We start from the raw sequence: 16028 nt of genomic DNA, 5'->3' as shown, positions 1-16028 counted from the left end.
TTGGGCGTGATTGGTTACACCCACATTTCTGCATCCCTTCTACCCTCCACCAGTTTATGATTTTCTGGGATGGGGATGAAATCCAAGTCATATGGGGAGATAATAAGCCTTTCGAAGCTCGGGTCCATGTGGCTGATGCAGTTTTATATGAGGAGAAAATGGGTCCTGTGAGGCTTATTGGTTGTGACAAGTATGGCAAGCCTGAGAAGGCGACGATGAGGAAAAATCTGACAGACGGGGACTTATCCGATTTATTCAAGGAACTATTGAGGCCAAGTGTTATCTGCGAGCCAAGGCCGATAGTTGAAGTTGATGAACAACAGGTTGTTAATGGACCAAGCCCAAAAGGAGAAGGAGAAAATGCTAGTATTTAAAGCTAGCATGGCACGGCTGAGAGCATATCTCACCGAAAGACGGGCAATGTTGTGGAGTGATATGTCGGCCAATATGGCCGAAATCATAGAAGAAGGTGAGTCAGGGGATCGTCGAGATGTTATTCGGCTAGAAGAGCTAGATGCAGCCCCAGCTAAGCTAGAGGATCTGAAAGCCGATGTTCAGGATCCCTTGTTGGAGATCAATTTAGGAGCAAAAGAAGAGCCTCGGCCAACCTACATAAGTGATCTTCTAGAACCTGACTTTAAAGCTGAACTGATCTTGTTGCTTAGAGAATATAAGGATTGTTTTGCTTAGAATTACACTGAGATGCCGGGATTACTAAGGCAGCTAGTCGAGCATCGACTACCTATAAAAGAAGGTTTTAGACCGTTCAAGCAAGCGCCTAGACGTATGTCAACAGAAGTGACTATGAAAGTGAAGGAGGAAATTGAGAGGTTGCTCAAAGCAGGATTCATCCGGACCACAAGGTATTGTGACTGGTTATCCAATATCGTTCCCGTGGTTAAGAAGAATGGAAAGATTAGGGTGTGCGTAGATTTCAGGAATTTAAATTTAGCTACTCCAAAAGATGAGTATCCTATGCCCATGGCCGATCAATTGATTGATGCGGCCGCCAAGAATGAGATTCTGTCATTCATGGACGGTCACTCAGGATACAACCAGATATTCATAGCAGAGGATGATGTTAACAAAACAGCATTTAGATGTCCGGGAGCCATAGGCACTTTCGAATGGGTGGTGATGCCCTTTGGTTTGAAGAATGCCGGAGCCACTTATCAACGAGCTATGAATGCAATCTTCCATGACGTGATTGGGAAATTTATGTAAGTATACATTGACGACGTCGTGGTGAAATCAGCGACAAAGGTGAAACATCTGGCCGACTTGAGGAGATCATTTGAGAGAATGAGAACCCATGGTTTGAAGATGAACCCGCTTAAATGCGCCTTTGGAGTGACAGCAGGGAACTTTCTAGGGTTCTTGGTGCATCGGAGGGGTATCGAGATCGACAAGAATAAAGCTAGGGCGATCATCGACGCTCAACCACCTCGCAACAAGAAGGAGTTACAAAGACTGATTGGTCAAATCACATACTTGGGAAGGTTTATTTCAAACCGTGCTGGAAAGATCCATACCTTTTCTCCGCTCTTAAAGCTCAAATCAGAGGAAGATTTTCGATGGGAAAAACATCACCAACATGTGTTTGAATCAATCAAGGAATATCTTGCTAACCCTCCTGTCCTTATGCCACCTAAGAAGAAACAGCCGCTGAAGTTATATATTTCAGCCGCGGATGAGTCAATCGGAAGTTTGTTAGCCCAGGATAATAAAGTAGGGAAAGAACAGGCGGTGTATTACCTTAGTCGTATTTTGACACCGGTTGAGCGTCGATATACGCCAATCGAAAAAATGTGTCTTGCTTTGTATTTTGCTGCTCACAAATTGAGAATATATATGCTACCTGTTTTAGTTTATGTGATTTGTGCCACTGACTTAATTAAGTAAATGCTTTCTCGTCCAATAATTTCTGGACGAATAGGCAAGTGGTCCTTGGCCCTTATGGAATTCAATTTCCAATATGTGCCTCAAAGGGCCGTGAAGGGCCAAGCACTTGCTGATTTCCTAGCTGACCATCCATGCTTGGATGTTGATCCGGGAGTCTATGATGCAATGGAGTTATGTGCTATTTAACTAACTCCTTGGACTCTAATTTTTGACGGATCCAGCGCAAATGATGTCGGGGGAGCTGGAGTTGTAATAATTGCACCAAATGGCAGGAAAACAACATATTCTTTCTTTCTAGATTTCAAATGTTCTAACAATCAAGCAGAATATGAAGCTCTGATTATTGGTCTTGAAATACTCTTAGAGATGGGGGCACAGACCGTTGAAATCATAGGTGATTCAAGTCTGGTGATCGGTCAGTTGTCCAGCAATTTCAGGTGCCAAAGTTGGCACCTCAAACCATTCCACTCTATAGCCATGCAATTACTACAAGAATTTGCAGAGGTAAAGGTCAAGCATGTTTATAGATTGCATAATAAAGAGGCCAATGATTTGGCTCAAATAGCATCTGGCGTTAAGGTGCCAGAAGGAATAATGGAGAATTTGATCAGAATAAAGAGAAGGTCATTACTCTCAGTTAAGGCGAGGGAAGAATTGTTGGCAGAGGTCTTTGCAATCGAGGTGGAAGACGATATGGAAGAGAATGATTGGAGAACACCGATCGTCGATTTTCTCAAAAATCTAGACCCTAAGGCTGACAAGAAGCTAAAGATCAAAGCTCTTAAGTTTGTGATGATTGATGGAAACCTATTCAGAAAAAGCATCAAAGATGACCTACTCTTAAGGTGTGTCAGTAAGAAAGAAGCCATGAAAGTAATGGGAGAGACCCATGAAGGGATATGTGGTGCTCACCAAGCTGGAATAAAAATGAAGTGGCTGATTAGAAGGTACGCTTATTACTGGCCCGGGATGCTTAAAGATTGTATCACATACGCCAAAGGATGTCAAGCGTGTCAAAGGCATGGGCTAATCCATAGAGCCTCGGCGATTGAATTACAACCAATCATAAAACCATGGCCTTTTAGAGGCTGGGCTATGGATTTGATAGGGAAAGTTTATCCACCTTCTTCTAAACAACATTGTTTTATCATTGTGGCAACTGACTACTTTACCAAGTGGGTCAAAGCGGTGCCCATGAAGTCAGTGCACCAAGAAGATGTGATTCGGTTTATCAAACAACATGTTATTCATAGATTTGGGATCCCAGAATCAATCACAACTGATCGAGGTTCAGCCCTTGTCGCCCAAGAAGTGTAGGCATTTGCAGCAGAGTACGGGATCAAGCTCCTAAACTCAACCCCTCACTTTGCACAAGGAAATGGTCAAGCCGAGTCGTCTAATAAGACGCTAAAAGGCATCATTGAAAAAATGGTGGAAGATAACCCTAGGGTGTGGCATGAACTGTTATCAGAAGCACTTTGGGCATATAGGACTTCTCAACGGTCAAGCACAGGTGTGACTCCATTCACGCTCACTTATGGTCATGATGCAGTTTTGCCTATGGAAGTGACTGTGCGGTCAATGAGATTCGCATTGCAAAACAATTTGACCCCTGCTGAATATAATGAGTCTATGTTGATCGAATTGGAGGACCTAGACGAAGTAAGGTTAAGGGCTCTTGACCACATACAAGTTCAGAAAAGGCGAGTAGCAAGGGCATATAACAAGCGTGTTAGGGCCAAAATCTTCGGTGAAGGTGACTTGGTTTGGAAGACTGTCTTCCCAATGGGTGTGAATGATCGAAAATATGGAAAATGGTCACCAAATTGGGAAGGTCCATTTATGGTTTACAAAGTCTTAAAAGGAGGCGCATATCATTTGCAAGATCTTGACGGGGAAATACACCCTCGATCGATTAATGGCCGATACTTAAAAACTTATTATCCTACAATGTGGGAGACAATGGAGAATAAAACCAAAGATGGTTAAATAACTAGAAGCCATAGAGACATGCATTTCATTCATTGTTTTCATTGAGTACAAAAGTTTATAAGAGTCATTACCTATCATTTTCTTTGTAGATAAACAAAATGACTCCTAAGCTCATCCCACTCTTTCTTAGACATGGCCATTTTTTCATCTTCTTTGGCCTTCTCAGTCCTCAGTCGAGGAATTTCTTTTGAGACCGATTCTCTCTGCTGATCAATTTCCACATTCTTTTGATAAATCTCCTTCATCTGAATAGTGAGTCCTTCTCTTGACCGGGCAGTTCCAGTCAATTCCATCTTGAGACGTTCTATCTCCCGTTCGATCTCTGCTGCTCTCTGGTTTTCCTTAACATGAGTTAATTTTAAGGCCCGAAAATGGGAAACATTGTCTTTCTCTTGTTGAATCAAAGATTCTTGCTCCTACAGCTTTTCATGGATCGTAGACGACAGCTCACCAGCCTTCTGAGAGGAGAGCTGAAAATCAGAGACGAGAGTCGGGAATCGACTCTGGACAGATTGAAGATGGTTTATCTGTTCTTGACTTAAGTCATGATGATCTATCAAGACGGACATGGCATCAGTCACATCAGCAGCCAAACTTGGCATCTCAGAGAGGTCTCGGGACACGACGGCGACTAGTAATCTTTTTGCCCCCTCAATATCTGGCAGACGACTGGAAGACGTAGGCACAACAACTGGCTCACTCATCAAGGGATCTAGATCAAACCCAGCCGCTATCTCGGAAAAGTAGACATCAAAGTCATCGATCGTGCTATAAGTGTGAAGGGGCGGTTGGGACTGAGAATTTGAGCCAGCCTATGAATGAAAGGAATTTAGTAAAACAAGTCAAGGCTTGAATGAGAGAATAAGTCATAAATACTCACACCAACTGGTGAAGGCCGAGTCACGTGGCCAAAGGTGCGTCTGGTAGCAAACGCTGGTGCAGAGTAAGGGCTTGGAACTCTTGGTTGTGTGCCCGGGGCAACCTGCAAGAGAAGAATGTTTTTGAATGCCTAACTTTGATAAAGATATACGGGAGATGTACTGAAAGATCATCTTGAAAATCACCTCAGCCCCATCAAACTGATGAAAAACAGTGTTTGGTTGAGTAGTGGCTTGTTGACACTCGACTCCACTAGTGCGAGGGTGATCAGCATTCGCAATGTCATCACAAATGTTGATCCTATCTCTTGACAACGACCTAGCCGAGTGTGAGGAAACCTGTCCGTAAAGATGCCATGAGAATCGGCAAGGTACATTGATACTGGAGTAAAAACAAAGCCTAGTTACCTCACGGCTGGTAGAGATATTTGTCTCAACTGAGAAAGTCGATGGCATCAAGGGGTCAGGATTTTCTTCCTCCTCTTCATCGATCAAAGGCAAAGGGTTGGTGGTCCTGACTGAGGTAACCTGTTTTTTTCCTTTCCCTGCCCTGATCACCTGGAATACCATTGAGGTTAAAAAAGGGGTATATAGGTGGTACATATAAGTAAGCTAAAGTTCTAAGAGATTATGCTTTAAAGAATTCATAAGGAAAACCTTAGGCCTCTTGGGGGGCACCACGTTTTCCTCGTCAGCCTCAGGCATTTCCGCCTCATGATCAGAAACTCCCAATGGGTTATAGAAGTCAACAGCTGCATAAAAGAAAAGATGTTTTTATGATCTAAAGCATAGAACTTCGTATTTATATATATGTAAGTATGAGTGTGTACCTTCTTTGGACGACTTTGATTTTTTCGTCCTGCTGGGAGAACCAGGATTAGCTACACTGATCCCCTTTGATGGCTTGGTCGAGGCTCCTTGGGGTTTAATAAAAATGGAGGCAATCCTATTTGTTATAGTGCGAGAATCCTCCACCATAACCTCCGCAATATGGTTTCCCCACCAGTAGTCAAAGGATGGAGAAGTATCAGGATTTTCCAGAAATGGCTACAAAGAGAATTTGTTACAGAGACGGTTGAACCTGGGAGGATACTCTATCCACCGTTTCTTTTAAGGTGAAGACTACTCGTTCCAAGAAAGAAGTATTGAAAGATCGAAAAGGCGGAAGTGGAACGAGTTGGGTGAGACCAAATTGTCTAGCAAATTGTGGGGGATTGTAATACTCCACCCCACACTTACTATTTGGAGAGCCCATTCTTGAACATCCATAAGAGATGTCCCTAGCAATTAAGTAACTGGCCCAGGTTTGTGTATGTTCGTCTTGGCAACTCGGTGGAGCCTGGGCAGGGGGATAGGAAAGCCACAAAGGTCGCCTTGGTCTAGGAGAGAATGGCAAGAAAAGATGACTGGCCCGATATGCAGGGAGTTTGTAAAAGAAGGAGAACATGGTTTTGAACGATCTTTTTCCTGGTTGAATATGTGCATAATGATAGCCGGGAACAGGAACAGCGGTCGACAAGTCGAGATCGGGGTAAAGCTCAGGGAAATATGCGTATTCCCAAAGTTGTAATAGCCAGAATGGCCCAAAACAGGTTTTGAAGTTGGAAGCAACATATTCCCCGATGCCACGGTAAAGATAAGAAAGCAAAAAGGAGCGAGAGCAAGTTTCTCGCCCGAGTGAAGAGCAAGGGCCAATTGAGTAAATTCCTTAGTGACTGTGAGCGAAGAAACGCAAAATAAGAACCTGTTCAGCCAGTACACCAAGAAAGAAATATGCTCGGCGATGGAAACCGAAGTTCATTTACCTTTGCTGGCTTTAATAAAAGGGCCATGGGTAGTAATGCGCTCAGAAGCGTCAGGTTTCTTTGGATATTCATAAGCTACTTCAGGAACGGTGAGAAGTGAATTTATTTCCGTACCATGGGGCCTAAGCCCGGTAAGAAAACAGATATCTTGCACCGTCGGACCAATCATACCACACCGAAGATGGAAGGCATTGGTGGAATTCGACCAGAAAAAGAGTAATGAGACGAGAGCCTCCTTATTGATAGAGATTCGATTTTTTGAAAGAATGATGGCATCATAAATGCCGACCTCCTTCCATAATGCTCCGTAGTGAGGTTCGACCCGATCGACCCAATCAATCCAGTCACTTTGAGGGATCGGGCAATTTTTGAAAAGGTAGGAAGAATCCACAAGATTAGAGAACTCGTGCTGAAATGGGAGTTGCTCCTCAGCTAAGGGACAGTAGGGAAGAAGTGAGGTTGGTGGACTATCTCTGAAGGCTGGAGCAAGGCCGATTCTAGGTAAGGAATCAGCACCTAAGACACTGGCTAACACTTCACTAGTGCTGAAAATATCTGTAGCGATGATCTCGTTGACGAGTTTTTGAACAATCCCGGCTTGACTGGAAGATTTGTTACTAGCCGAAATTGACGTATTCTCAGCAACGATCGTTACATTTTTATTACCACCCATCACCAAGATTCTGAAGGACAGAAAATAAAGCTGTGTTCTCTACGATGAAGCTTTATTAAGAAGAAATGGTCTTTAAAGTGCGCTGGATATGTTTCTTGATTGTGGGATAAGACGAGCTAACATTCTGCTGTGCAGTTTTTTTTTTAATTTGAAAAAAAACATGCAACTATCAGGTAAATTTCACAGAGATGTTCTGCAATTTTTGTGGCGAAGCTACAGAGGGTTTTGTTGGATATGGTGTTGACAATGCTTGGTAGAGGCAAGCGTTATATATATAGAGCAATTAGCTAGGCTTAGCTGGTGAAATACTGTACCCAATGAAAACGCCATAGGATTATGAATGTACTTGGAGCCGCTTAAAAACAGGCTAGCTTAAAAATCCAAGGATATATAAAGAATAAATTCAGGTATTAGAAATCAACGTGTCAGCAAATGAGATTTATTATACATCCTTAAGCCACAGGGTAATGTGTTCTTCACTTGAGTGCAACCCGTATCTATTGACATGTTATTGAGCACATGGTTTTGGGGTTTGTTTCTCTCTTGTCTTGTCAAGTTAAATTGCAGATAAAGACGTACGTTAAGCTCCAAATCCATTTGTTCTGACAATAAAGTGGTTGTGCTTTGTACAGAGCTAATAGAAATATATATATATATATATATATATATATGTGCATATTTATATTCGCACATGTTTATATTTACAAGAGGCCACGTTTAGTTGAAGTACACCAACCATGTCTGCATTGGTTGCGTGTTGTACATAACTATATCTAAAAAGATATGCATTGAGCTCCCAAACAGCCAGCCTTCAAGATGAAACAACAAGGTTCATTCACGTGCTTAATTAAGCATATGTCAGTACTTATTTTGACTTACAACTTAAGCTATGGCCCAATACCCATTTGAAAAATGGGTTTGCATGAGATGTGTTGCATGATGTATATGTAAATATATTTATATGTATATATGCATGTCTCTGCAAGTTAGCTAGAGAGAGAAAACAAGCTTAGCTAGAGAGACACGGATTATAGAGAGAGAAGTTGTAGAGAGATAAAATGTAGAAGGATTTGAGCGAAGGAGCATCCGATCAACACGGCGGCCGGAAGCAGGACTACGTCGACCCACCACCGGCACCGCTGATCGACATGGCGGAGCTGAAGACGTGGTCCTTCTACAGAGCCCTGATCGCCGAGTTCATTGCCACCCTCCTCTTCCTCTACGTCACCGTGGCCACCGTCATCGGCCACAAGAAGCAGGGCTGCCCATGCGACGGCGTTAGCTTCCACGGCATCTCTTGAGTTCTTCGGCAACATGACCTTTATCCGTCGAAGAGAATGACGGTTGCAATGGAACTCGCATGTTTTTCCAGCGGCGAGTCCATCCACGGTGATAGGATCGGCGGCAGTGACTTCATGACGAAGATGACCGGTGCGACAATCTCTTCATGGCTGTTCTCGTCGTCACCATCCTCTTTCTCTACGTCACCGGCGCCATCATCATCGGTCACAAGAAGCGGAGCAGCCCATGCGACGGCGTTAGCTTCCACGGCATCTCTTGAGTTTTTCGGCGGCACGTAACTGCATGAAGAAAAGAAAGTAGCCCGCGGTGGCATCGTCGACGAAAAACGAGCCGACTTTACACGATGAAGGAGGTCGTCGAACCAATTTGGGTTGCATGTCGACGAAGGTGACAGCGTTGGATTACTCATTTGTCATCTCAAAGCAATTGTTAAATGTATATATATACACACATATAAATATGTATATATATATATATATATATATATGAACCTTCGTGATCAAGATTCTTGGTCCATAGCAGATTCGGTTAAGCAAACGGGTTGAAGCTCACTGAAACCCAAAACCGCGAGGAGCCAGACAAGAAGTTTGGAAATGGTTTGAACGTGATTATCGCCATTTGCAAGTTTGATGACAACAAAGGTGGCTGCTGTAGTTATTGTAACAGAAGATGGGCGATGACGGTGAGGGTGACAACGTTGTGCTTGCATGGAGACCTGCATGTTTTTCTCCGGTGGCAAATCTATCCACGGTGATAGGTTCGGCAGCGGTGACTTCATGAAGAAGATAATCGATGCGACAATCTCTCTACGGCCGACGTAGTTCCTGGGCAAACTCATTACAGCGCTTTGCGATACGAAGGTTCGTAAATCACAGGCCCATCGCTGGTAGAGTCTACCATGCAGTTTGCAGAAGCTCACAGCCGTCATATATATATATGTGTGTGTGTGTGTGTGTGTGTGTGTGTTCGTTGTTGCTTGGGCTTGACGAGGTCCCGACACTCACATGAGTCAGTTTTGAAGCCCACCCGAAACCCAAAACTATTGGGTATGAATGATGGACAAAGGTGGGAACACCATCTCCAACACTATGAAATAAACCTGGAATCCATGGTCAAATCGGAAGAGGGCGTAACAACTCTTGGTGTGATATACATGGAACCTGGTATATATATGTATATGTATATATGTATACATATACGTATACATATGTATGTATCAGATTTTAATTTCATTAGGGATTAGGGGCTGTTAAAAGGTGCAACACTGCAACATCATGTGATTTTATGGTGCTATTTGTTTTGAATGAATTCTCTCTCTAAGAATGTTCTTTAGCTGCTGTTATGTTCTGTTTCGGTTGTTTCTTTTGAAGCTTGAGCAAGTTGGAAGCTTCAAAATGGCCAAGGTATAAATGGCCATGGCAAAGAGATGATACACAGTTCTCTTCAGGTTAATAAATGGTTTTGGTTATCCATACATTGAAGGCAAAAAATTGGCTTTGACTGGTCCCAGGCTAAACATAAAAACTGGCCAAAATAAATACAACTCTACGAAAATTTGGTATGAACCCATTTTCATAGAGTTGGGGGGCAGTTGTTAACACCTAAAATATAATTCGAAACAATCATGCCACGTGGTCAGAAATCATGAAGTCTGACCTGGCGAGAGATTAATTTCTAATCATGGCGATCCGATTTAAGGCTGAGAATGAAGAAGAGTGGAATTTTTTGGGCCATTAAGACTGATATGAGGTTTTGAGCCCATAACCGGCCATGATTGAGAGTCTCAGTCACTATGGTTATGACTCCCAGTCTCAATGGTCATGATCATGAGTCTTAGGCCAAAACCTTCTCGGTCATCCTGATCATGAGAGTCTCAGTTATCATGATCATAAGTCTTAGGCCAAAACCTTCTCAGTCATCATGGTTATGAGAGTCTCAGTCTCATGGTCGTAAGTTTTAAGCCAAAATCTTCTCAGTCACTATGGCTATGACTCCCAGTCTCAATGGTCATGATCATGAGTCTTAGGCCAAAACCTTCTCGGTCATCCTGGTCATGAGAGTCTCAGTCATCATGATCATAAGTCTTAGGCCAAAACCTTCTCAGTCATCTTGGTCATGAGAGTCTCAGTCTCATGGTCGTAAGTTTTAGGCCAAAATCTTCTTAGTCACTATGGCTATGACTCCCAGTCTCAATGGTCATGATCATGAGTCTTAAGCCAAAACCTTCTCAGTCACTATGGTCATGATCATAAGTTTTAGGCCAAAATACTCTCAGTCACAACTTTCTCAATCACAACGGTCATAGTCAGGAGACCCTCAGTCATAATGGCCATGATTATGAATCTTAACCAAGATTTCTAGTCACTATGGCCATGATCAAGACTTATGACCAAATATGGCCATGATCAAGACTTATGACCAAATATGGTCATGATCAGGGGTCTCGGGTCATAATCACTTGAGGAATCTTTGGGGTAATTCAAATAAAGACCGATTGTGAATCCCAATGTTTCGAGAACCCAACAAGTCAGGTCTAGAAGTTTGAGGAAAGCTTGAAATAGAAAAGGACAACTTGACAATGTCAGAAGTTCAGAACTACAGATGGAAGGTTCTCACCAACATCTGATGAGGAAAGTCAGGATTGTCAGTAATCAGATGACTCCAGGCTAATGTACAAATCAAGCCAGACATGACAGGTGCAGAGAGCTGAAAATGGCTTGAAGACCAAAATCATCAAGCATGAAAGAATAGGCACCATTTAGTCAAAAATACCATGTCAGACATACTTGTATCTGCCTATAGAGGGATGTGCAAGTTAGTCAACCTTTCCAACTGGTGGTTAGGAAAAGTCACTTTCAGCTTACAACCAATCAATTTCTAGAGAAACGGTTGAAAGGGACAACACCAGGTGGAAGCCTCTATAAATACCCACTCAAGCATCACAAGGAAGAGGTCCAAGACCATTTCTAAAGTTCAACCTTTAGCATTCCTATCATTTAGCACTTAGCTTTTATTTCATCAAGCTCAGTTTAACACTTAGCTTTTATTTCAGCAAGTTTAGCTTAACACTATCAGTTTAGTACTTAGTTCATCTTCCAGCATTTAATACTTTAGTTTCCATTTCAATCAAGAGTTTGTAATTCATTCATCATTGTAATCAGTCAAGTTCAATGAAAAAAGGTTTACAGATTCAGGTATATTTATTGTCCAGTTAAGTTGCTTCTAATTCATGTTTATCTTGAGTGTTTAAAGTCCTTTCTTAAAGGCAATAGCAACCTTAAGGAGAGGGTCATTCCTACTCTCCAACTTTCGCCTGAATCACCTTAGGTCGGTGACCCGACCCGATAGGAATAGTTTGGCAAGAAATATTCGAGTCCATCAGGACTCTGGCACGCCCGCGTTCTAGGTCAGCCGTTCATTGGCTAGCGACCTCAGATCACTTTGTGAGCCAATAGAAGAAGAATATATAATTATTAATCTAGTACCATGTCACCCGTCCGGACGGGCACCCGGTAGGATGTAGCACCGGCTTACACCAATGCAAATCCAAATCGCTTTAAACCGGTCCAGCACCTCCCTGCCCGAATTTTTGCACCCGAACCACAAAGACGACGTTGGGTCCTTTACAAGTAAAATAGGAGTATTTTAGTACGTGATACAAAAACATCGGAAGCTTCCCTCTCCATTCTCTCTCCTCTCTCTATGAATCAGACATTCAGAATCTTCCTTCCTGTTCCTTTATTCGGGAACGAAACCAAAACTCCCCACTTCTAACCCTAATCCTAAACCTAGAAAATGAATACGCCGTACCAGCCAAAACCTTCAAATCACAACGAAGAAGACGACCGCAATCGTCGACTATACAGCCCTTACCAGGATCTCCAAGTCCCAATCCAAACCCTATATAAGCTTCCGACCTCGCCGGAGTTCCTCTTCCAAGAGGAGTCCGTCGTTCAACGCCGTTCATGGGGCGAGAACCTCACGTACTACACCGGTATCGGTTACCTATCCGGAGCAGTGGCCGGCGCTGGGAAGGGTCTAGTCGACGGCGTCAAGGCGTCGGAGCCCGGGGACACCGCGAAACTCCGGGTCAATCGGATCCTGAACGCGTCGGGACAAACGGGTCGGGTGTTCGGCAATCGGTTTGGGATTCTCGGGTTGTTATATGCGGGGATGGAGAGTGGAATGGTGGCGGTGAGGGACACGGACGACGTGGTGAATAGTGTGGTGGCGGGGTTAGGGACCGGAGCTCTTTATAGGGCGGCGGCTGGGCTGAGGTCCGCGGCGGTGGCCGGGGCGATTGGGGGCGTGGTGGTTGGGTTGGCGGTGGCCGGGAAGCAAGCGGCGAAGAGATACGTGCCGATCTGAGGAGCTTGGGTTTGTGGCTCTATAATCTATGCTTTAAATTAATTTGTTCCAAAATTTGATATGTTGAGATATGAAAGACGTTCATTGCTGTCTGTTGCAACTATGTTCAGCATGAATGATTAATGCTTTATTATATATATATATATATCTCAATTTATATGCTGATGAACTTCGTAGATGATGTATGTGATGAATAATTTATTACAACGATGACATGGGAATAGCATCATAGATGTGATATGATCAGGGTTATAGTGAGAGACTTGATGAAGTACTCTTATTTTGTATGTTCAGATCAATGGTTTAGCGGTGCAAGTTTAGCTTTATTATCAAATCTCAATTATGATATTATTTTTATGCTTATTTTGTCTTCTTAATCTTTCAATGGATCGTGCAAAGTTCAAAATCGTACAGTATCTCACTCCAGTAGATCAAGTAGATCAAGAATGCTGTCAAAGTGATGCTTTTGTTGTGTTGGAAAAGTTGATGTTTTGATGGTAAGATGCTAAAGAGAATGGCTAGTGTGAGGTTATGATTCTTCCCTGGAAATTTTTGTCCCCTCCATTGGGGTAGAATACCTGTATACTAAGATATGTAGGTTTAGTCCAAATAACAGAGTAATATTTATTAGTATTAGTGTTTCTCTCTAGTCTCTATAACCTTTGTTGAAAAATTTCTGCCTTTATAGGGATCTCAATGAATATTGTGAATTGTACTGGAGAAACGGAATGCCGTGCTGGAGAAATGGAATGCCTTGCATTCAAGGTAATTTTTCCATCGGTGATCTTTGTGAATGTGGAGACCCCAGTAGGCAATGGCGCCACCCCCCACCGGACGTCCTTCCCTTTTTGAAGATCAATTCCCCCTTCAAACACTCAAATCTAATGAATTTAATGACTGCTTCTTGAAAACTCAAGACAATTGGAATAGGAAGATTAATGTCAACTTTGAAGACAATAACAAAGCAAATGCTACTAAGGTGGATTTGAGTGCTATCTTGATAATATAAAAAGAAGAGCATGAGTTTGGAGTTTTTTCATTGTGGAAGGAAAATGATATAGTTGGACAAAATAAGGGGTGAGGTTTTTGGAGGCTGCTTGTGAGTGCTGTAAAGGAAGTTGTTGTCTTGCTATGGACGTTGAATATTTAATGGTTTTGGGTGCCTAGAATATTCGAACTTTAACAAGCTACAATATTGATAAGAGGAGATGCATTATACTACTAGAGTTCATTTGGAGTTACCCTTGGCTGATAACTTGAGTGGTATCTCCTACCACCCCTAAAGAGGGAGGTGCATGTCTTAGTTCTCGGTTGGGACAAGGGTGAGTGGGTGTCATGAAGAAATGTTTGTTAGAAATCCATTGACACCATGTACTTATTTGATAGCTTAATTTCTTCTCTTGCTAGGTTTCTCTAAAGCTCTTCCTAAATTTGTTGTTTTTGCTTTCCTCCATGTTTTTACATATTTGTTGTTTGAAGATGAAATCTATTCCTCACTTTTTTCAGTCATTATTTTCTACCAATGAAGGCTCTTTTTGCATGCCTTGCAGTTGTGATAATGGACTGAACTGTGTTAGAGTTGATCGAATATAATGCCATAGCTGGTTCTTGGTTAGCGAGTTTGTGGTGAAGCAATATTCAGCTCTAAATAATAGAAGTGTAACGTTAAACCACAAGAATACCGTGTTGAATTTGATTGGTTGAGATTATAGAAGACAAAGTTGAATAAAAATGAATTTTTGTGATTTAATGGGGACTTTTGATGTGCTCTTGTGATAATGTATGGTTTGAGTATGTACTTAACATAGGATGTTCCTTTTGTTGCGATCATATGGATGTTGCTATCACTACAGGTATATAGACTTCATTCCAGCTTTCAGTATTGATGAATTTTGACTTGCGAATTTTTGTTCAGATGGGGGAGTATGTACTTTGAGTTATGAATTATATTTATTGTAGGGTGATGATATATAAACAGTGGTGGACAGACTGAGCAGTCTTGTGTGGAGGGCCATTAGCTGGTGCAATTGTGAAAGCTCAAAATATCAAGTGTGACAATGTAGGTTCGAGTTTAAGAGCAACCACTTTGTGGCCCTTAGGCTTTGTGCTTTTCATTTGACATTTTTTTTTTTAATGTATAATGCAATTGCCATAGTATGCAACTTTCTTGGAAGGCTGACAGTTTTCTTCTAATGAAAAGGGCCATTACACACCAAATTTTGCTGAGCTATCGAGTTGATTGTAATGGCTGTAGATGGAGATTAACCTGTAATTTATTGTTATCGGTCAACTTCTTATGGTTTTTAAACTCGTTCGTTTTCTTACAGTAAAGTGTGCGTGCAGTTTTTTAGTTAATTGCATTGAATGGAATATCTGATCAAATTATAAGATGTAGGTGTGCTCAGTATTTCTTCCTCTACGCATTGGTTATTTCTCACCTACCTTATACGGTTTTCTTAAAGTTATCTCGCAGTGAACAGTTGCAGCATTATGTACAACCAACAACATGGAAGGTTTACATTGCTGTTTGATGTAATTTCAGGGACAGAGTAGCTTGAAGCCTTGAAATGTAATTGCCAATTCAGGTTAGGGTGGGGTTGGGGTTCTTCATAATATATTATGAATCTCAAGTTGAGCTGTTGTTTGTTTAGGACTGATAATAGAACATCATCATAAATCATCCACTATAAATCTCATCATAAATCATCCACTATAAATATCCAGATACTCATCTAATGTTTGTAAATTTGATCACCAATGTGTAGGGGTGGCAATATGTTTTATAGCCCACTAACGCGTCCATATCCGCTTGCTTGTCCATATCCGCGTGCTTTTTAATGAATATGGATGAATCATACTAAAATGCAGGTTGAATGTGAGTGTCCATATATTTATAAAGGAATATTAGGTATGGATATGGATACCCATAGACCCAGATTTACCTCCTCTCTATTCGCAACCCCCCTCTCTCTCTCTAAAAAAATCTCTCACACCTTCCTGGGTACGGTCACTGATTTTTACTTTCTGGGCATGGCCATTGTGGACTTGAGCAATGCTACCTTTTGGATTTAAGCAAGACCTTTGTATGTAAATTAGAGAATACAAGTA

General features: G+C 42.1%; 2 protein-coding genes across 5 annotated transcripts; both read left to right on the top strand.

Moving 5' to 3' along the window:
* The first annotated feature begins 3330 nt into the window (after nucleotides 1-3330).
* Nucleotides 3331-3891, top strand: LOC132281698 (uncharacterized). Its single transcript, XM_059783372.1, has one exon. The coding sequence runs from the start codon at nucleotides 3331-3333 to the stop codon at nucleotides 3889-3891; it is 561 nt and encodes a 186-aa protein (XP_059639355.1).
* An 8302-nt stretch (nucleotides 3892-12193) lies between these two features.
* Nucleotides 12194-15228, top strand: LOC132284195 (mitochondrial import inner membrane translocase subunit TIM23-1-like). Of its 4 annotated transcripts, XR_009472214.1 has the most exons (3): nucleotides 12194-12929; nucleotides 13609-13685; nucleotides 14471-14670. XR_009472214.1 is itself a non-coding variant. In XM_059786275.1 (2 exons), the coding sequence occupies exon 1, from the start codon at nucleotides 12348-12350 to the stop codon at nucleotides 12918-12920; it is 573 nt and encodes a 190-aa protein (XP_059642258.1). In that variant the 5' UTR covers nucleotides 12194-12347; the 3' UTR covers nucleotides 12921-12929; nucleotides 14880-15228. The 4 variants fall into 4 exon arrangements, 3 of the variants coding, with proteins under 3 accessions (XP_059642258.1, XP_059642259.1, XP_059642260.1); XM_059786275.1 differs by lacking the exons at nucleotides 13609-13685; nucleotides 14471-14670 and adding an exon at nucleotides 14880-15228; XM_059786276.1 differs by lacking the exon at nucleotides 13609-13685.
* The last annotated feature ends 800 nt before the right edge of the window (nucleotides 15229-16028 follow it).

This window comes from Cornus florida, unplaced genomic scaffold (assembly GCF_030987335.1).
Source record: "Cornus florida cultivar Cherokee Brave unplaced genomic scaffold, ASM3098733v1 CherokeeBrave_3.0.0_Hap2_Chr11, whole genome shotgun sequence".
Lineage (NCBI taxonomy): Eukaryota > Viridiplantae > Streptophyta > Magnoliopsida > Cornales > Cornaceae > Cornus > Cornus florida.
Note: the sequence above shows the minus strand (reverse complement) of the source record. Positions and strands in the feature narration are given on the sequence as shown.

Excerpts from the sequence above, each read along its gene's own strand:
- LOC132284195 (XM_059786275.1), top strand. The coding sequence starts at position 12,348 with ATGAATACGCCGTACCAGCCAAAACCTTCAAATCACAACGAAGAAGAC.
- LOC132281698 (XM_059783372.1), top strand. The coding sequence starts at position 3,331 with ATGGTGGAAGATAACCCTAGGGTGTGGCATGAACTGTTATCAGAAGCA.